The sequence below is a fragment of the Archocentrus centrarchus genome, chromosome 24, assembly GCF_007364275.1.
Source record: "Archocentrus centrarchus isolate MPI-CPG fArcCen1 chromosome 24, fArcCen1, whole genome shotgun sequence".
Classification (NCBI taxonomy): domain Eukaryota; kingdom Metazoa; phylum Chordata; class Actinopteri; order Cichliformes; family Cichlidae; genus Archocentrus; species Archocentrus centrarchus.
In genome coordinates this window covers 34277567-34299113 of record NC_044369.1, presented here as the reverse complement: position 1 = coordinate 34299113, position 21547 = coordinate 34277567, and the positions used below count along the sequence as shown (strand labels likewise).

At 47.6% G+C, this 21547-nt stretch overlaps 1 protein-coding gene across 1 annotated transcript in view; it reads left to right on the top strand.

The window, feature by feature from the left end:
* LOC115774185 (kinesin-like protein KIF26A) overlaps positions 1 to 21547 on the top strand; it is a 74888-nt gene that overhangs the window by 10957 nt on the left and 42384 nt on the right. Inside the window, exons 3-4 of the mRNA XM_030721328.1 lie at positions 10825 to 11256; positions 14950 to 15080. Coding sequence (XP_030577188.1) covers positions 10825 to 11256; positions 14950 to 15080 — 563 coding nt within the window. The remainder of the gene's footprint in view (positions 1 to 10824; positions 11257 to 14949; positions 15081 to 21547) is intronic.

Below are 21547 nucleotides of genomic sequence, written 5' to 3'. Positions count from 1 at the left end.
CTTCCTCAGACTGCAGCTCTGATTCATATTTTGCTCAGCAGAGGACGCTCAGGACCACGGACAGAGACTGTGACTGTGAGATTAAACCAATAAATACAACACAAAGGACGACTGTCACACTCAACAACACAACAAATGCTGAGGTGTTTAATGGTTACAGCAGCAACGTTTGCAGATCGCAGTTCAAATTTCTTTTGTCACAGAAATGTTTGAAACTGTCAGTAAAATAAATTCTGTTTCATTTCTAATAGACCAAGTGGAGAATCTGGTTCTAATACAGAGGAAAAATTGTATTGGCACTGCTGACATAAAACCTGCAGCTTAATAAAGATGATGTATTTAAGAGAACAAAGAGACATGGCAGCAGGCTGTAACACACACACACACACACACACACACACAGTCCCTCAGTAACAGTAACACAGCTGATAGGTTTGGAGCAGTGAATATAAATCTATATAATCTATAAAAATGGTGGAAAGTGAAATCAGATCATTTCTCATTTTAAACAATGAGGAAGTTCACACAGTGAACACTCACCAACGGTCAGAGAATACATGATTGTGGCTTTTTGCATGGCTTTTTGCAACCAGCATTTTATTACCATGGTGGAGATCTGTCTGAGCATTGACATTGCTTTGGTATTAGCTGTGAACTTTGCAGATCCACCTCCTCCTCGAAAACATGGATGAAAAGTAGGAGGCTGTTTAAGAACCAATGAGGATTTCTTCTCACTCAGAGCAGTTCAGATCACACTGTTCAGCTCAGGATGCTGAGCACAAATTAAAAAGAAAGTCGATCAGTGATCAAATAGTCTCCATCGTCCTCATGTCGCTCTGCCACCACGCATCACCTTCAAAATGGCCATCCAGCAGCTCAGGAGAGGACCAGCGCAGCTCTGTGCGTCAGTCCTCGCTACACTAACGAGCATCAGAGGAGCCCGGGTGGGCTTAAAGGCTGGGAACATGGCGAGCAGCTCGGAGCAGAGCTCCGTACAGACGAGCTGGAGACGCCACAGAGAGCTGCAGTGAGGATACGATACAAGACAGAGTGCAGTTATATAGTTAGATGGCATCCCTTACATATGACGGGTTAGAGGACACACTTTGACAAAGGAGTCTTTAATATGTCTCAACAGTGTGCTGAAGACTTTCAGTCAGGTGGTCATTTTAGGTCACACTGAGCATCACAGTGTCCTCATTCACCCATATCATTAATATCTGACTCCTGAAGCTATCCTAAACACCTGAGCTGCTCCAGGCTCAGCTGCAGAATCACAGGATCTGTCACCTGCTGTGTGGATGTCTCTCTCCTCTTTCTTTCAAGCAGCTTTTCCTCACTTTTGTCACAACTTCCTGTTTGGTGCAACAACAGGAAGCACAGCGCTCTGCTTCTGACCTCGAGATCATCTGCTAACAGTGACTGTTAATCACAGAGCGCTTTGTTCACCAACAAGGACCAGGATCCTCTGAGCAGGTCCACATTACTGCTGAGTATAAACCTGGGGGGCAGAAAAGGTGGAGGGAAACCAAGCTGATGAAGCAGTTAGCAGCACATCCATCCTTCCCTCACCGTGCTGAAGATTGCTCTTTCACAGGTGAGAGAAGCTGCCCCCACTCACCTGTTACCATCCACTGCAGTCAGGAGTGAGCGAGCGCTGTGTGTGTGTGTGTGTGTGGACAGGGGGTGCTTAATCTCTTTAATTAAAAGTGAGGATGTGTTTGGCAGGGGCAGTCTCTGAGCACACAGCTCATCAGGTCCTTTTATTCTGATGAAGACATGAGAAGGTCTCTGAAGGTCTCACGTTGGATGTTGGGGGAACATGAGCATGGAGGCCATAGAGCCTCACAGGAACAGCAGCTGTGGGAGGTTTGTGTGTTAGGGTGACCGCCTGTCTCCTCCTCCTCCTCCTCCTCTGTTTGCCTGCTGCTCTTGTTGTTTTTTTATCCATTTCTCCTGCAGCTTTGATAAATCATCAGATCTGCCAAAGGTCACGCTGCCTCCTGTTCTGTATTCAGGCTTCAGGTGTGCTGCTGCAGCTCAGATCTGGAGATTTTTCTTTGGTTTGATCTTCGCACTGATTTCCTCTCACTGTGTTTTTAGCGGCGGGGCTGGCGTCGGGCACTCAGGGGGCAGATTTAGTACTGTGCAGAGCCTCAGAGGATGCTGACCCAGCACAGATAACACTGCCTATTAGACCTGCAGCCACTGGGCTTCTCTTCAGACCTGCAGGCCTGTAATGAGCTGCAGGATGTTTTATAGACGCATTTTGTTGCCAAAGTCTGCATCAGCTTCCAAGAATGAGACTTTCCCCGACTCTGTGGTTGCCTCTAACAGTCTGTGGACTCATTTCTACATGAAGGACACAGGATGAATTGTTACGCTGCCAGGGCCTCTGTTAGCAGCACAGACACAGCTATGACTGAGGCTGGGCAGCTGCTGCACTGTCACTTTAAAAAAGCAGATAAATGGATGAATATGATTGTCGTTTCATCAGTGTGGAGGGAGCAGACTCTATTATCAGTATAAACGTTGACTTTTATCGCTGATCTGGATCTGTAGTGATGTTTCCTCGTGTTGCTGCCGAGCTGGAAGCCTTCAGTGACTCATCAGCATCAGCTTATCTTCCTGTGACGGTCCGACTCTCATGTGGAGGATTTGGGATGAGGCTGCTGGCATTTGGAGAGGAAGCACTTGGATGCTGTTTAGGGCTGATAACAGCAGGTTTCTGATGATGATGCTGATGCTGACGGCCGAGCCTGTTTGAATCTAAAAGCATGTTTGTAGCTGCAGAGTTTGAAACATGAGGAGATGTCTCCCCTCTGACTGAGCTCCTGGCAGCAGACAGACCTCTGTGAGGGGCTGGAAAAACAGATTTCCTGGTTTTGAAGTCGGAGATGAAAGAAGCTGTCCTGTCCGTCATGTCCTCCGTGCTGCAGCCCTTAGGTTCCCATGAACCTCAGCGAGGAGACGTTTGTCTGCCCGCCACACTCATGATTAATGAGTTAATTAGAGCTGAGGGAGGAGAGTTCAGCTCCCACCTTCAAACAGGCTTTAAAAGAGCCATTAGCTCTGAAAACTCTCTCCCATCCGGGCAGGAGAATTAGAGCGCTGATTAATGTGAGCACCGCAAAAAAGAAATCTGTTTTCCCTCAGCAGAATAAAAAAGAGACGCTGGTTATTCAAAAACCCCGAGGACACGAGCCACAAGTATGTGGACAGGCCTGCACATGACAGACTAAAACATACAGTGAAGTCACACAAAGAAAAACATGAAGACTTTTCTTTTATTCAGTGATTTCCAAATGAACAGAACTCCAAACACTGCAGCGAACACACTGAATCCATCGTCACAGCTGTGACGCCTGTCATCAGCTCCCGTTCTGCTCCAGCAGCAGCTGATGTCACAGTAGAAATGTCCTGATGTGGTGTTGGGGTGCAGTCAGGTGTGTTTGTGCGTTAAAGCCTTGGCTGATGTTTTAGCTCTTACATGGGGACCGCTGATGACGAGTGGAGCATGAAGTGCTGCTTTTAGCATGAATGCTAGCTAGGAAAACAGGACAGGAGATGTTTTATATCTTCACCACCTGATGCAGGGTTAGGGTTCTGCCCCAGCTTCTCCTTCTACGTGCTCTACAAAACCGGTTCCTTGTTCTCAGCCCTCCACTTCTTTCAGACCAGGTAAACATCCATGAAAGGAGTCCAGATCAGCTCTATCTGGTTTGACTTGCTGTGACTGAAGCAGCAGCAGAGAAATGTTTGAGTCTGGTTTGTTGAAGCTGAAGTGCAGCGTGCTCACAGTCATGAACGTGTTGTATAAGCGCTTTGAGTGCTCTGACTGAGTAGAAAAGCGCTATATAAGAACTAGTCCATTTACCATTTACCATGATCGTGAGAGGTTTCACACACGAATTAATCTTCTTGTCGGAGGGGAACTCAAACAGCAGCAGGAGGTTTTAATGGGAGAGTTTCTCGGCTGGTATTATACCAGGACATATCCCAGCACATAGCCTCAGCCCCCCAAAAGAAGCTGGTCGGGGAGCTGAGCAGCAGCTGCTGCAGCTTCAGAGTTCCTGAACCAACACCTACGATGTGAATGTGTTTCACTGTGAGATCTCAGGTTGTATCTGGCTGCTTCTTCAGAGGAAAACTTTTCTCCCAAGATACAAAATCTTGGCACCACAGACCCTTTAAAGTTTTTATTCTGTAGTTTTCTTACAGATGCTGAGACTCAAGATGAAACTGTGGGATGTTTAAAGTCTCTCAGGCCTGAGCTGGAGTCTGGGCACATGGTTTCATTCTAACATATTTCCTGCTGACGAGGTTCCTGCTCTGTAATCATGTCAGTGTGTAATCGCTGCAAAGCAAGTCCAACATACTCAGGATAACCCAACATCATTAACCAGTGAGCATGTTCACCTGCAAGCATCCGACCAATCAGAAACAGGGATGTTTTACAAACAGAGTGAACTAAAATAGAAAACAATAAAGTGCTTAAACAGAAGCGACTGTAACCACAGCTGTGCTCTGACGCTCTCTCTGTGTGGACGTTTCAGCCCCGTCGATGTCAAACAGGCTCCTTTCCTTGCTGCTACTTGTTTGTGGATCACTGTTTGGACATCAGCTGTTAAAGCTCATTTTTATTTGAGTCATTCAGCCGCCTGCATTTGGATCCTAACCTGTAACCTCCACCTGCTGTGACAAGAAGAGGATGTTTGAACTTCATGGAGAGGTGGAGAAGGTGATTCAGTACATCATCTGTTCCTAAACAGGTGAAACAGTTCAAATGTGTCTTTTTTTTTTTGGGAAGAACAAACGATAAAAATTAGTAACAGTAAAGAAAGTGTGTAGATCGTGTTCAGGTGAAGGCCTGTAATGTTGCAGTGTGATGTTCTGGAGAGCAGCACATGCTCCGGTGGGCCGGTCTGAAGGAGTTAATTTATGTGTGAGGAGGCAGCAGGAGGCTGCCGTGTCAGCAGGACACTTCATTACTGTTTGTGCTCACTTTAATTTCTGCTCCTGCCACTCAGCCAATTGGCCGACAGCATCGCCGATCGGCTCGGAGACGCTGCAGACGGCAGCTGGGTGTCAGGGCGCACCTCCACTCACTGTTTCTGAAAAGCAACCAAAGATATTCATAATCTGAAACATTTGATTCGATGTTTTCACTGATATTAAAGTGAAGCAGTTTGGCTTCATGCACAGACAGCACCTGTGCTGTTTGCTTTGACAGTGGATGGAGAAGGTCAGAAGGAGCTTCACTGTGTCTGTGAATGCAGAGAAAGATGCTCTATATTTAAACCAAAGATGGATGTTGCAACATCCATCAGGGGAGGAGCTAACTGTAAAACAACCCTCCTCATGCCTCCTCCTTCCTGACTCTAATAAGAGCCAAAACTTGCACATTTCTTTCTGTTGTATTCAGTGAGACTGAGCCCATAAACCACCAGCAGAGCTCCCAAACACGACTGCAGGACCAGGAGGCCTTTTAGAACCACAGCTATCGCCTCCTGGTGGCCATCTGAAGAAATGCAGGGTTACAGAACCTCCCAGCTGGGTTAGGGTTAGGTTATGAGAAATGAGTGAGCATGCTCAGATAATCAAGGTCCTGTCCCAGACCTCCGTAAGCTCCACAGCGCTCCTGGTGGTTGATAAGAGAATGTAGTGAAACACTTTGAGGGAAAGGGGCTTTTTGTTTCCTGTTCACTGACCTCACCTGAGCACATCTCAGCTCCACCTCAGCACCTCCAGCACCTTCACTGCAGCTGCTGGGGAAATACCCGAGCACCCTTGAAGGGATTTCATGCATCCTGTGAGAGACTGCAGCCACACTGCTGTGAAAGACCACAGTGAGGGGACAGGAAGTGACATCAGGACAGGGTCTGCTGCAGGGTCCCAGCTGGTGGGAACGCCCTTCTGTCGGGTGTGTGAATGAGAAAGATTTAAAGGGAGGAGCAGGCTGCAGCTGTGCAGACTCAGTGTGGGAGCAGCTTCGGGATCAGACCGCACGACTCGGACGTCCAGGTAACCAGTGCCAGCTCTGACCCTCGGTCTGTCTGCAGGTGTGTCTGCGCCTCGTCAGCTCCACCTCCTCATGTTTGTGAGGACCACATCAAACAGGTAGCAGTAACATGGCAAAGCTTTTCTTTAACATTACAAACACTCTGAGTTGCAGATGAGTTCAGTTATGATCTGCAGCTCCTGCTGTGCATGTTTCAGAGTCAGAGGAGATTCATGAGCCTGGTGTCTGTTTGAAATGATGACCTTATTCTGGTTAAACTCCGTCTCCTGGAGATGACTGCTCACAGTGAGGGAGAGCTTCAGACTGAGCCATCTTTTTCAGTCATGGTTGTTCTATTTTTATTAAAAATGTTCATCTCATCACTTCTTCCACTTTTCCTCATCTGACTCTTTCCACCTTCCTTCCTTGTCCTCTCCTCTGGTCCATCACTTTCTTTCCTCTGATGAATCCTGCTGGGCTTTCAGTTTTTGCTTTGGAATAAAATTCTCTGGATGTGGCTGTAAAAGTTGGAAAATGGATCCAGTTTGTAACCTGAGGTCTTTGCCGGCTGCAGAGACGTGCTGCAGGCGTGAGGAAGCATGCATACCTTTGATTTTGGGGTGAACTGTCCCTTTAAAGCTTCAGCTCGGGGTTGCAGGCATCTGGTTGGTCATGTGAAGTCATTCCGTTCCTGCAGGGCGCCGACCTCCATTGGTGACACAGTGACTCAAGTCAACAGGAGGTCACATCCTGACACATCCCACTGTAAATCTGAGGCTGGCTCCACGCACGCTGACGGCTTTAATGTCCTGCTGCTGCTGACCTGTGTGTGTGTGTGTATGTGTGGGATTACTAGGCTGAGCAGCTGCTTGTTGATGCCACAGGTCAAACTGTCAAGTCTTTGTGGTAGAAGTTTAATGCTCTGCAAACAGAGCAGCTGTGTGTCCAGATGTTCACGTGTTTTTACCCGGCCGCTGCATCACTTCAGGATCGTAATAAACTTTGTCCCCCCAGTTGTAGCAGCAGTAAGCTAACATGCTCATTAATAAAGGGTAATGGCAAAGTTGCTGCTGAAGGCAGATGATGTGAGAGAGGTGGGAGGCTGAGGGTTCAGATCTGAGTTTGAAGGCACAGACGAACGTGAGGACAGATGAAGCCACGGTGTTTGTTCGAGCCTCCGGACAGTCGGAGTTTTTGCTGGTGGGGAGGGACACAGCTCCAGTGAAATGTGTTTGAGGTTTAGAGGCTTCAGCTGAGGTTCCAGAGATGGGAGGAGCAGTCAGAGGGGATCTCTGGAGAAACTGCACCTCATTTCATATATTTAGGGTTTCATCTGGAGCCCATTTTGTGGGAGAATTTAAAACTTTAGGTAAAGAGATCTCAGAATATTCAGGATGTGTAGAAATACAGTGAATGAAAAGAAACCCTCAGTGCATCATGGGAACCCCCAGCAGCCTAAGCCTACAGCAGCATTTATTACTTCTAGGCTGGACTATTGTAATTCATTATTATCAGGCTGTCCTAAAAGCTCCCTGAAAAGCCTTCAGCTGATCCAAAATGCTGCAGCTAGAGTACTGACAGGGACTAGAAAGAGAGAGCATATTTCTCCCATATTGGCTTCTCTTCATTGGCTCCCTGTTAAATCTAGAATAGAATTTAAAATCCTTCTCCTCACATACAAGGTCTTGAATAATCAGGCCTTGAGGTGACTGTTTCTTCTGATTTGGTTTTATATAAATAAAACTGAATTGAACTGGTCTCAATCCTGGATAGTCATGTTTGTTTTGTATTTTTTTTTGTTTTTGTTTTTGTTTTGTTTGTTTGTTTGTTTGTTTGTTTTTGGGGGGGGGGGGTGAATTTGGCCAGATTTCTAGAAATGAGAGCTGCTCCATCCAAAGTGGGATGGATGCCGTCTCTCCTAACAAGACCAGGTTTTCCCCAGAAACTTTCCTAATGAGCTATAGCAGAGGTCCCCAACCCATGGGCCGCAGACCAGTTCCGGTCCGTGTGTCATTTAGAACCAGGCCGCACTGAAGGAATACATAACTTACATTATTTCCATTTTATATACCTGAACAATGTTTTGAAAAATGTCCAGATTCTCTCATCGTCTCTCAGTCACATGATGTTACAGATAAAATTAAAGTCACTGCTGGAGATGACAAATGAAGGCGGCCTTAAAAACTGTTCCAGACAACAAGTCTGCCGGTGTTCTGGATAAAAGTCATGGCAGAATACCCGGAGATCACCACAGCAGCCCTGAAAACCCTGTTGCCATTTCTGACATCATATTTACGTGAAGCAGGATCAGCATCATTGTCTCCCACTCCCCCGATGGACTCGTCTCCCTGCGGAGAAACAAGCTCAGGACTCACACTGATTCAGTGTTATGATGAGTTGTATTTTTCATGCACTTTATATTTGTTTTTGTGGTATCTTATTTTGAAGACATGTCTAAATGTTCCCATGGTGACATGTTACTCATGTTGTGTGGATGCTGCTGATAAAGTTGCATTTGAGTACACAGTGTTGTATTTATCCACCACACATATCGTTCAACATTGTTTTTGCAAAGTTACACACAGTTCAATATTAATTTTAGTGACCTCTCATTGTCAGAGGTGGGAAAAATCTACTTACTGTACCTGAGTAGATTTTTCAAGTATCTGTACTTTACTTGATTCTATTTATTTTTCTGACTACTTTTTACAAAACAAACTGAGGTATGCTGACTTTGTGTTATTCAAAGATTGTATGAAAATACTGCAGTTTAGTGCAGGATAAACAGGTAAGCCTGCTGTACTGTATTTACAGTAAAGCTCTGTGTTCATGGTCAGAGTTACAGGTTACATCAGTGCAGCAGAGATGAGTTTGAATCAAAGCTGCTGATGCTGAGACATCATTTCTACAGCCTGATACTTTTACTTTCTTTGAGTACATTTCAGAGCCTGTACCTTTTAGGTTTACTTAAGTAAAGAAGTTCAACCAGTACTTCAACTTTTACCAAAGTATTTTTAACAGAAGTACTTGTACTTCTACTTAAGTACAGAATGTCAGTACTTTTGCCACTTCTGCTGGTGTAACTGGCTGTCATTACTGCATTACTTGAATTATGATCTTACCAAATGTACGTTTAGCCTAAGCAGCAGGTTCAGATTTCCTTGAATGTCGCTCTGGAAGACCTTCAGTATGGTCAGTGATGGAATGATGAGGCCAGCTGATTCACCTAAAGCCTGATCACAAGAAGCCCCGCTTAACAGCTCATTTAAGAGTGCTGTCACCTGCTGGACATGTGATGTACAGCAGTCCTGCTGTTATGTTACATGTTGACTGGTGGACCCTTTAGCAAAATTATGCTATTATTATGTCAAAATATCCATCTGAGGTATTGTAAAACCAGATTAAATGACTCTACGCTGATCGTGGTATATCGAAGAACCAATAGATCAGCTATGGTATATCAATAAAGTATTGTTTATAGACACTGGGGTCAATAACACTTCCTCTATCTCCCGCTGCTTTTTCAGCAACTCGAATAATGCATTGAGGAAGTCACGTGATTTCAGAAAACGGGGACTAGGTTAGCTTTAGTCACGTGATATTCTGAAAAAACGACACAGGCTTCGTTTGGACACGCCCCCTCTGCTCGACACAGGTTTCGTTTGGACACGCCCCCTCTGCTCGACACAGGTTTCGTTTGGACACGCCCCCTTTGCTGGACACAGGCCTCGGGACTTTGGTACCAGATGTAACGGCACTGCTAAAGGAGGCCGAGCAGTGACTAAACATTTGACACTCAGAGCAGGAAAGTTCAGGAGGGACCCGAGAAGAAGCCATGCTGCTAGGAGCTAAGCTAACAGCTATGCTAAGCTAGTGAAGAACGTGTAATTTAGAGCTAATTCAGCAGAGAGCCACATGGTGGCCTCCCTCCTTTGCACTAACAACTCTTTGGGCCTCCTATTTAATGTTACATTAAAATTACAGGGAGCAACTATAAAAGACAAATTCAACAGTTTGAGTCAGATCTTCTGTCTGCTTCAGTTATGTATTAGAGAGGGATCAGCCTTACCTGAACATTAAAAACATTAAACTGCTGTCAGTCAGTTATAGCCTTAATTTAGAGCCTCTGAAAATAAGAATGTGTATAAAGTCATTCTTATTTAATCCCCTTGAATTAAAGCTGAAAGCCTTCCCTTCAATTGCAGATTAATGACTTGATTTACAGCCCACTGTGGTGGTGCACAGAGGCAACAACACAAAAGCTGTGTTTTTGTCCCTAACAGTACGGAGGCCACTGCATGCTCAGTTTTTTACTGGCATGAATCTGGTTTATAAAATGGACCATAGTACAGCTAGCTGACACATTCAGGCTGCTGGGAGCTTCCTTTGTGTTCAGCTGTAATCAGAAAGCATTATTCTGCTTTACTTAATGTTTGATCGCTTCATGAGGACCCAACTGTGTATATGAACACGCATTTTCCACTAAATTAAAGCCTGTCACACCATGTGTGTCCGCTCCTTAATGTGAACAATGTTTTTAAGTATGACCTGCAGCAGATGTCTCTTAAACCATACTAACAGTGTCCTTATGAAAGGCGTGCTGGGATGGAGGAGTTCTCCTGAAATGCATTAAAGTTAGTTTGTTCTGTGAAGCTGAATCTGCATGAATCACTTCAGATCTAATGTAGAGATTATTTCTCTCAGCTGAACCCCCCTCCTGGAGCTTTCGTGTTCAGCTCAGCATCATTCTCAGGGTTTTGGTGTTCCTGTTATTTTGTCCGCCCCTTCTGTAGCCCTGTCATCTTTCTCTTTGCCTCCTCCAGGACCCGGCCTACGCCTCCTTCCTCTTTGATAAGCTCCAGCGTCTCCAGTTGCCTCGCCGCGGCCGCCATGCTTCTGTCGACGCCCGCTGTGATGTATGCGGCGCCTCTTTCCAGCAGCTGAGGCGCCTCGCTCTGCGTCGGGCTCTGGGCATCAGCAGGGAGATGGCGCCACGGCCCGCCACCCCCAGCGCCACCTCGGAGAGCAGCTGGGTCCACGACGAGCTGCCGGTGAAGCAGCAGAGATGGACACAGGAGGAGCAGCAGCAGGGGGGAGGAGCTCCGTGGAGATGGGGTGGAGTACAGAGCACCTATCTAGGTGGGGGTGGAGCCAAAGGGCTCGCCACAGTAACGCCCCTTCCCCTGAACCCAGCTCAGTACCTGGAGGGGGTGTGGAGGGTCTCCTGCTGCACACCTGAACTCCAACACAGTACGGTAAGCACTCTCACATTTCATTTCTGAGAAGCTGAGAGGTCAGAGGTCACCTGGATCTGAACTCAAGATTCAGGGTAGTATTTTTTTTCAAATGTCTGCTCTCCACACGGACTGTTCACCTGCATACAAGCACATCCTGCTCAGACCACAGCACTCAGCAAAACCGGCAGCTTCAACCACACGTTCCCTCTGAACGCAGCCTCAGGTTTTATGAAGGCTTCAGGTTTGAAGAAAACATCCTTATTTTGTAAAAATGTTCCTGATTTGTGAAAAAGCTGAAAATGAAGCCTTGTTTATGTGAACGTTGTGAAAACCTTCACTCAGATAATGTATTTGCTTCCTTCACTGATGGACTTTGTCTTTTACTATAAAGAGACGTTTCTTCCTTCATTCTGAGGAAGCCTCCACAGTTCGCTGCCTTTGCTTTGGTGGACGCCCACAGAGTCCTCACATGTGTCTCAGCTGCAGCAGCTTCCTGTGTTTCTGCTCACATCAGAGCAAACTCGTCTTCAGACTCTGACGAGGCGTCGATATTCCTCTCAGTGATTGGACTCGTATACCCTCCGCAGGTCCGCGCTCTCAGTAATGCGGCTGGAATGAGGCGCTGCGATCAATGAGTCCTGATTACTGATGCTAATTTAATCTGAGGTCACTGCTGGGAGACGGGGAGGTTATTGATCAGAGCAATGGGGTCGCCTGCAGACGTCACATCACATGAAGACGATGAGACTGACGGGATCCTCCTCAGTGCTGCTGGGAAGTGACTCAGAGGGGAGGATGAGGAGGAGACACCAGCAGGCTCAGGAGAACGAGACGATGGCAGATTGAACTCACGTATTTATTAGCTTCTGCTGGGACAGATAAAACACAGATCCCTTTACCAAAGTCACCATTAAGACCAGAGATTTTGTGTGTGTGTGTGTGTGTTCTCATTTGGGTTGCAGCAGTATCCGTCATAACTGGCGGTGACAGTCACGGCTCTGAGGAAGTTTCCTTCCTTCCCAGCACACCTTGCTGCTGTCTCCGCCCCCTGGACTGCACTTGTAGACCAGACTCTGATCCGGTTCAGGACAGACGTGGTTTTAACCTCATTAGGATCCAGCGAGGCGCGTTTTCTGCAGTGAGAGCTGAGCATGAGTGAAGGAGTGACGGATGCGACTGAAACTTCCAGCTGCTCTGAGAGTCCCAAATGACCACAGTGACCTCCAGCAGCTTCTTACATAATTCATAACACTGCATATGGATTTATCACCTCAGCCGCATACCTGACAACATCACCCGTCCTTTCACCTCCACGCTGTGACATCATTATACACGGTGTGTCAGGCTGGAGTTCACTGTGACCTCCACTGAGTGCTAACAGGCTGACACGTCGAGCTGCTAAAGATAGAGTGATGAGGGGGTTTGTCCCTGATTCCTACAGATGGGTGAACTCTTTCTAAGAGCAGCTGTGATGGTGACAGATGTTTTTCTCTGTGATAGTCAGATTGTGGCAGCGGCGCCTGCAGGAAGCTCCATCTTCATTATGTGCCTTATTATTCCCCGCCAGCGCACTGACAGGAACCGCGGCGGCCTCTGATCCTCCACCGGCTCCCGGCCCGCCGACGGCAGGGATGGAAACCTGCGTGTGACACGTTCACTTCCTGCTTTCTGCGCTCTGACGTCTCACTGAGGCCGTCGTCGTCTGCAGAGCTTCTCAGAAAGTCACTGTAAACAGACCAGCTGTAAGCAATCTCAAGAATATATGAGTGCCATTATTGGGCATTCACACTGAGCTGTGCACAGTGTAAATATAGCTGTCAGTCACTTTGTGAGGAGCTGTTGGTGTTCCTGCACGGTGGGACTGTAACGCCTTATCTCAGCCTCTCACTGGCTGCTCCTCTTTTCTGCAGCACAGGAGGAGGAGGAGGAACAGGTGGTACTGAGCTGATTACTGTGCTGTCAGCCAAAAGGGTGATCACATGACCTGCACTCTGGCACGAGAGAGCTGAGTGATACCCAACATCGCCGAAATGTAACCATGCTGAGCTGAGCCAGAGCACACACTTTAGATCAAACCAATGCAACCGTAAACTAAAGCAGTCAGTCTCAAATCCACCGACCCCACCTGAACCAAACAATCCCACCCGCAGCCAAACTGAACTTTATCACCCCACAGGAACCAACCCAGGACAGACCACACCCACCCAGCCTGCTCAGAGAAAACCCCAAACCAGCCCAAACTAAACTGAATCCAACTTCAACAAAGCCAACACAAAAGTACAGAAGTGTTGGAGACGGTCTGCTGAGAGCTCTGCATGGAGCATCAGCTTGGACCTGAGAGCTGGCGTCACGGTCACACAGGTGTACTAAGCTCCTGTATCTGTTTCATGGTAAAAGCCCCCAGATCTTCAGTAGATCAGGCTTTTATTGTGAAAGGGTGAATGCTGCTGTATTCAGTAACACAGAGAGAGAGGCTCTGAGGTGAGAGTCATGGGATTTTATGGCATATTGATAAAGCTGAATGATGGATGTCAACTTTACACTGTGGTTACACACAAACAACACCTCAGGCACGCACACACATCAGAACACACCTCTGAAAGTGAACCAATCACATTCTGGTGGTGTGTGTGAAGGATCACTGTGAGGTGGAGCCGCAGTAATCTCTGCGTGCTGCTGGTTCTCAGGCTTGTGTTTTGGTCCTGCCGCCGGCTCGCTGCATAATCCTGTTAGCTGGTGGAGCGTGCCGCGGTCATACTGCCGAATAATGGATCCTCCCCAGTTTACCGCTTCCTGTTACCATAATAATCCACTGTAACCAGGACACGGATCTGAGGCCAGGGTCATGATGCCGCTGTTTCCTGCAAACAGCTGGAGTCATAGGCGTAGGAACGGGGGGGGGGGGTATTTACGGATCTGTCAGGTTTCCAATATGTGTCCCCCCCAATAGTAAACTCATTCCTACGCCCTTGGCTGGAGTTTATATTTCTGTGACCTCACACTCTGATATATGGCTTCATTTTTTCATTTATTATCTTTTCTTTGGAATAAAAACACAAAAGGACAAAATGAGCTGTTTTGTATAAAGAAAGGTGATAACAGCCCCCCAGCCCTCTGCTTTGCGGTCATTAGCACTGCCCAGCAGGATTAGCCATTAGCCTCAGAGAGCCACAAAAAGCCTTCAGTTGGTGAATAAGCGGCCGTGTTGTGACTGAGCAGAATGGGACACTGGATGCCAGCGATCAGGATAATGACCAGAGCTAATTAGCTAATGACCTCCTCGTCCAGAGCTTCCTGCTCCTGCCGCTAATGGAGCCACAAGCTAACGGAGCTCCAGCTTTGCTGCTGTCTGGGGTGGAGGAGCTGCTGGGTGTGGGCCCAGTTAATCTGCAGTTTATGATAAATTAACAGCTCGAGTCCGGGCTGAGAACAGGGCAAATCCTGTTTACACAGATTTATTTAAGAGGATAAATAATGAAGTCACAAACAAAGCAGACGGAAATCTTTGCAGCCTCTCTGAAAGCCAGCGTGCAGATGCTTCTCTGAAGGAGTCTTCTCTCTGTATCAGCTTAGCTTCTGTAGCTTTGTGATGATCTAACAATATTAGAACAGGACATTAAAATGAGGCGAGTTCCTAGTCGGCTCCCTCGGTGAAGGTGGTGCTGCAGTTCGTGTTTCGGTGTAAAGACCTCGTCTTTGTTTGTCTGTCAGGGTTTGACTTCAGATGGAGGTCATGTGACCGTGAAGCGTTCCACCCAGGACGTTCCTGCTAAACCAGCAGCCCACAGCATCGGCACCCAAACCAGCCAGCCGCCGTCTGCTGCAGCCGCCTTCTTCATCAGGTCAGTGAATGCAGCACTCCTCTGGTCAGATTGGATGTGACTCAATGAGCTCAGCTGATCTGAGCTCAGTGAAACCTTCCTGGTGAGCTTATGGTCCCAGTGTCAGTCAGGTCTCAGTGAATTCATTCATTCATTTATTTTGAAAGTGTTGGTGCTGTCCCAGAGGAGCAGGAAGCAGGGAGGCTTTAGGGCGGGGCTACATATGACTGACACACAGCTATCGTATGTGTGTGCAGTGTGCCAGGGTTTCTCAGTTAGCCTGGTAACTCATCCATGAACAGTTTATTTATAATAGACAATCCCCTGGCTCTTATTTTGAAGGTTCATTTGCTGTTAATCAGCTTCCTGTCATGTTTTCCCAGCTGGTTGCTGAACCAGGTCCCCTGCGGGCAGACAAACTTGAGCTCAGCCAGCTTGGACTGCAGCTGCTGATGGTCCTGGTTCTGTTCTGGAGATCCTCTGTGAGCAGAACCTGCAGCAGGTGCAGAACCAGCTAATCCAAGTGCAAGAGGCTGCAGAGCAGAACAAGGACTACCGGCCGCAGTTCAAGATGAAGATGGAGTTTGTCTGTGGTATGAGCGATAAAGTATTTACACGAGCTGAGCTGGTGCTCGTGATCACAAAGGCCTGAGGGAGAGGCTGCTTTCAGACAGAGATGCAGAAGTTTCCTCCTTTTATTTTCACTGAAGGTTTGTGGAGATCCCTATAGTGTCTGTGGTTTAATGTTTCAAGCATCACGTCCTTCTTTACTTTAGAGATTTTAAAGGGAAGCTTCAAACAGTCTGAGTTTGGCTCTGAAGGTATTTTTACTCACACAGCTGAACTTCATGTGTGCTTTCAGCAGCAGCGATTAAAAGTGGAAATCCTGGTGCTGTACAGGAGCCTGAACCTCCCCCTCAGGGATCAATAAAAGCATCCCTGCCTCCTGATTCAGATTCAGCTCAGAGAACAGAAAGGCTGTTGGCAGAACACAATCTAATTGGCAGCTTTCGCTCCTGTGTGAGTGTCGGGGCTGTCGGCTGTTCAGGGTTCAGCAGAGCTTCGACTCCACCCGTCTGCTCGTGTTTGGCGGTCTGACCCTGAATATAACCGAGCATCGGAGAGTGAATGAAGGCAGCGCGGCTTTCCGGGCTGATCCGAAACATTTTCCAGCTGGCTGCTCACGGCTCAAATTAAACATGCTGTCAGACTGAAGGGACACACAGAGAGTCCTCACGCTGGCACTTCCTGCTCTCGCAGGCTCACAGCGTTTGCATTCAGATGGCTCAGTGTTGTTTTTCAGGTATTCTCATTCTTTGAAACCATCATCATCATCATCATCATCATTTGAGTCCTCACAGGGAAAACCTGCTCCTGTCGGCTGAGAGCCGGGTCCCTCTAAAGGGCGTGTCTCGAATCAACGCATCTCTGAAAATATCCTAAAAACTCTTTTCTGTTTTCCTTCTTTGGGATAATTTGAAGTCTGTCAGGCTCAAACTGATCTGTATGATCTGAGCCGGTGTGTTCACTGAATGTAAGCACTATGCACCTGTTGTTTGGGGATGAAGTCACCGAGAGTTGGAAATGGATTCAAATCTCTAACTTGAATCATGAAGTAATTAAAGCAGCTTTGAGCACATCGTTAGAGGGAGACGTGGCTGTTTCATCAGCCGAGACCTTCAAACGCTCTCTGATGTGTAAGAAGTTCAGTTTGCTGTGGCTCCGTGTTTGCAGCAGGATGATGATGTTCAGAAGATCCTTTTAGCACTTTTATCCTTCTGGTAAATGATGTCTTCAGACGGCGTAAACACCAAGGATCAGACGGCTTTGAGGAGGACCCACAGCTCTGTGCTGCTCTGTGAAAATAAACTGAGATCTCCCACACGAAGCAGGCGAGCTTCAGAGAACACCGATCTCCCACTTTGTTTATCACAAAGTGTTCTCTGTTCAAACACCTGAGCTCAGCGGACACCCTTCAGACGCATCAGGGTCGACATTACCCAGAATTCACTTCAAAGGCTTCCCAGCGTGCATCTGTAAGAGGACGGCGAGGGCCGAGGGGAGCGAGCAGAGCGTCTCTGCTTTTCTCTGAAGATCTTTGAGGCTCGATTGGCCTGCAGCTCCCTGCAGAGCGAGCTCACACGCCTCAGTGCGTCGTGCTGACTGTTCCCATTGTCTCCCTGTGGAGCAGGAGTTCAGGCTCAGCCAGAGGGACTCGCTCCATACAGTGATGTCATACTGAATCATTTTTGGTTAGCTGTTGTCATCACAGCCCTCCAACATAAAAAAATGCTTGTCTGCACCAGGGTCTACATTATGATGTCACTGCGACAGACACCTGTACCTGTACCTGAGTGAGGCAGTGGAAAAGTGACTCACTGTACTGTATATAAAAGATGGACGTAGCCTCAGGTCTGAAGAGTAAATCCGGTGCTGAAGAACCGACATTCTTTCTCATGGCCAGCAGGGGGCGACTCCTCTGGTCTAATTTTATGAGAAAATGAGCCTTGTGCTGAGCTGATCTGAGCTCAGTGACTACAGCAGTCATGCAGTCATGGTGGTTACATCAGTCAGCCTATGGTTACAGCATAATTGAACATCTTTTTAGACAGAAAAATGAAAAAATAATATATTTAATATATTTTGTTGCTAAGGAGCTGAGGTTCTTCATGGAAGAATAAAACTCCAGAACAGTTCTGGTCCCAGCTGGACACATCTGTAGGTGAGCATCTCGGCTCCTCGGCAGCTGGTGAAACATGACGCAGCGTGTGGAGATAACAGGCTCACAGCTGCTCCAGATGTTGACCTGTGAACACAGAAAGCAGCAGCAGCTCTGAACACGTGCGCGTGTGTGCGCGCGTGTGTGTGCGCTGCCTCCGTGTTTGGTCTGTTTGGAGCTCGGAGTCGGTCAGCGGGCCGCGGCAGACTTCCCGCAGAGAGCAGCAGGATGTGTAATTGGTGCTGAGGAGGCTGAAACAGTTCGCTGAGCAGACGTCATTTCTGCCTTCACACCTGCAAACAGGCCAAATTAAAAACACTGGGCGGGGTCACAAACCTCTGTGGAGGCTTTGAAGTGTTTTACTGACTCACTGCTGCTGATGAAATCAATTAGTGGAATTCTCTTCTACAAACTCCGTGAAATAGATTTCGTTTTGTTTGTATTGATCAGTGTGAGTGAGCGTGGTGGGTTTTGGGTGGTGTTGTGCAGATGGAGGTGGATACAGCTGGTATGATGTCAGCAGGCTCCTGCGGGGCTGAGGAAGGATGTGAAGGAGGGTTCAAACAGTCTCACTGCAAAATCATCTCCTCTCCTTTATAAAGGATGCTCATCTGCTAAAGGAGGTAATACAGGAAGCTTTGAAGCATCCTTTTTTAGGGATAAGGGAATTCATCCAGTTCTCTTAGGCTGCCCCTCAGATGCTCTGGGGGACCTTTGAGGCTCTAATTTTATCCTGTCACACAGATTCATTCCAAACATTCCTGGATCCGGACCTAGAGCTACTCCAAGCTCAAGATCCAAGCCCCATCTCTGATGGACATCCATCTGGGGCTTTTTAATGAATTGTGCTAACAAACAAACTGATCCAATCACATCTTCTTCTTGAGTTCCCTGCTGTCTCCAGTCAGCAGCTGCTGCTTTCATCTGGATCTCATATCTGCACCCCCACCCCCACCAAAAACACCCTGACATGGTGGATGGAGACTCCTCCTCCACAGCGAGGACTCCTGTAGCTCTGTCCTCTGAATTTGAGCCACTTCTTCTCCTCTTTGTTCCTTTGTGTTTCTGGTTGTGCTGGAACTTGAAGCTGAATATGGGATGAGCTTTGTTTCTCTGGAGTCTCTGTTTCATGTGAGAAGACACTGAACTTTAATATTTCCACCATCTCAGACACCCTCAGCTCCTCTGCATGAAAGCCAGATGAAGTTCTGAGAGGAGGAAACAGATTTTTTATCCTCCCTGTTCAAAGGCACTTTGTCCTCTGTGCTCTCTGTAGCATGAACAGCATGCAGCAGCTAATGCATACCATATCAGCGGGGGGGGGGGGGGGGGGGGGGCTCTGCAGGGTGTGTCACTGATAATTACAGCTGAAGCCCAGCAGCCTCCAAACTCCTAACCTCCTGAAACAGCCAAACACCAGTAATCCCAGTATTCCCAGTACCCTTCCAACCACGCCCCCTCAGTGATGACCTCCATGCTTTCATGCAGCATGCGGCTCATTTTAAACTAAACTCACCGCCTGCTGTGCAGCACAAACACATGAAGCTGTTTTGTTGCAGCATCGCAGGGACCCACACTGAAGGGACCGACCCCCCAGTAACCCTCCGTGTCCACACCTGAGCTCCAGAGCTGAAAATCTAACAAAAAGAGGTTCCTGGAGTTCCTCTAATGCCACATGAGGCAAAACTGATGATGGAGAGAATCAAACTGTTTTTGGCTGAAAGTGTCAGCAGGTTCACAGAAGTCTCTGTTATAAATGTGGAGATAATGGAGATGATGCTTTCTGGGCAGCAGGAGCTTTTTTTTTTGTTGAGTTTCTTCTACACGTCCAGCATCTGAACTTCTGCTCAGGTCTTTATGTCCATGACTGAATCAACATTTGTGTGATGGCAAAAATCAAAGTGTGAGTCAGGATGATGCTGTGTGAGCAGCTGAGACCTTAAACTGTCCTGAATCATTGACAGTGCTCACAGCCATAAGTCATATTCAGAGGTTTGTGAAGTCTGCTCAGGATTAGAAACACGTTTCTAATCTTTGCAGCTCCATTAAACTGTTTTCTGAGGGGATTGTGGGATTTCTGAACATGGAAACAGCTAACTGACAAACAGATGGAGTAAAAATGGAAACACTGCCATATTGTAATGAGCGGCGCTCCGCTGCTAGTGTTTTCATGTAGCTCTGCTAATGCGGTCGTCCCCTGTTGAATCTCCAAATGTCGACTCCTCGCCGTCTTCTGGCACGAAGCCCGAAACCTCCGCTCGCTCTCTGGCTTCTTTCCACGCTCAGCGTTTCCTCCTGTGGGGCTTTGACTGACTTCCTGCTCCTGCTGCGGTTCTGCTTCCTCATTCACAGCTGCCATTTTAATGTTTGGTGTGCACGTTCTCATGTGGTTTGGTAATGACTCAGCAGCGAGGTCTGCTCCTGCTGGGACGGCACTGAGGTCAGACTTTGATGTACGGTCAGTTGTCGTCTGTGGCCTTCAGTGTCACAGAGAACCTCACTGCACAAACCAACTGACGACATCCAGTTAGTGGTGAAATGTACTCACGATCACACCTTAAAGATAAAGGTCACATTTGAGCCCCTGCAGCTTCATGTTGTAACATCCACGGGGTCGTTTACCCGTCCTGTGGGGTTGGGGCTCAGGGCTGGTTCATAGGACATTAGTGCATTTGGTTTAACCTCCTCAGTGTTTCCAGCTCCTTCTCGTTCCCGAGGCTCTGCCAGTGTGCAGGCTGATGCTGTGAAGAGCTGCTTAAACCACCGTTTTCTCCTACATCTGACCAGGTAACAGCAGCTGGAACCAAAAGAAAAAAGTGACTTTTTTTTCTTTTTAAAGAGCCAGAGAGTGTGCCTCCGCTGCCTCTGCAAGCTTCAACAGACTCTGCAGGTCTCTTAGACGGGAGCCACAGGATGCCTGCACACAGCAGCGAGGCGCAGGGAGCATTTCACCTACCAGGCTTTACTTTGTGGATCTCCCTGGTAGCTAAACAGCCACTGAAGTGTGTTTAGAGACTTTTTTCCATTTTTAAACCAAAAAAGCATCATCTGCAATAAATTCAAATCAAACAATCCCCTCACTCTTATTTTGAAAGTTTGTTTAGCTGAACTTCCCCGGTCACTGTTCCACTGATCCTCGTCATCCAGCAGCTTCCTGTTCCGTGTTTGGACCAACTCCAGCTCCACCATGTTGGACTGCAGCCGTTGATGGTAGTCCCAGTCCTTGTCTGTAGATCCTCTGTGAGCCGGACTCCAACCAGAACCCGCAGCATGACCAGCTGAGCAGAACCAGGACTACAAGCTGCAGAACTACATGGAGGTGGCGGGGACTCAGCAGACCTGTGCTCGATGAATGAAATATCTGCAGAGGAGATGGTGTTAATAAGAAACATGATCTTTAGCCTATACGCTGCCCTGCTCTGCACTCACTTCCTTCTCTCAGCCCTTTAATAGCACAGTCTGCCCACCTGCAGGTTTCTCTGTGTCCAGGCCTCAGTGTGAGCGTCCTGCAGCTCACATTCAGAGTGAGATTCCCAAAATAAAGTGAGTATTAAATCCCAATCCCCACTGAGGCGAGTCGAGTTCCCCAAAGTGGATTTCTGGCTTGTGGCCCGAGCTTTTTTTATCGACTTCCTGCCCAGAAGAGAGTCTGTCCCAAATTCTTCAGACCCAACAGAGGTGCTGCAGGCCTCCTCAGCCCTGCTGCAGATGCCTGAATGAGCTCCTGGTGCAGCAATGCACCAAAATATGACCTGAAAATGGCTGCTTA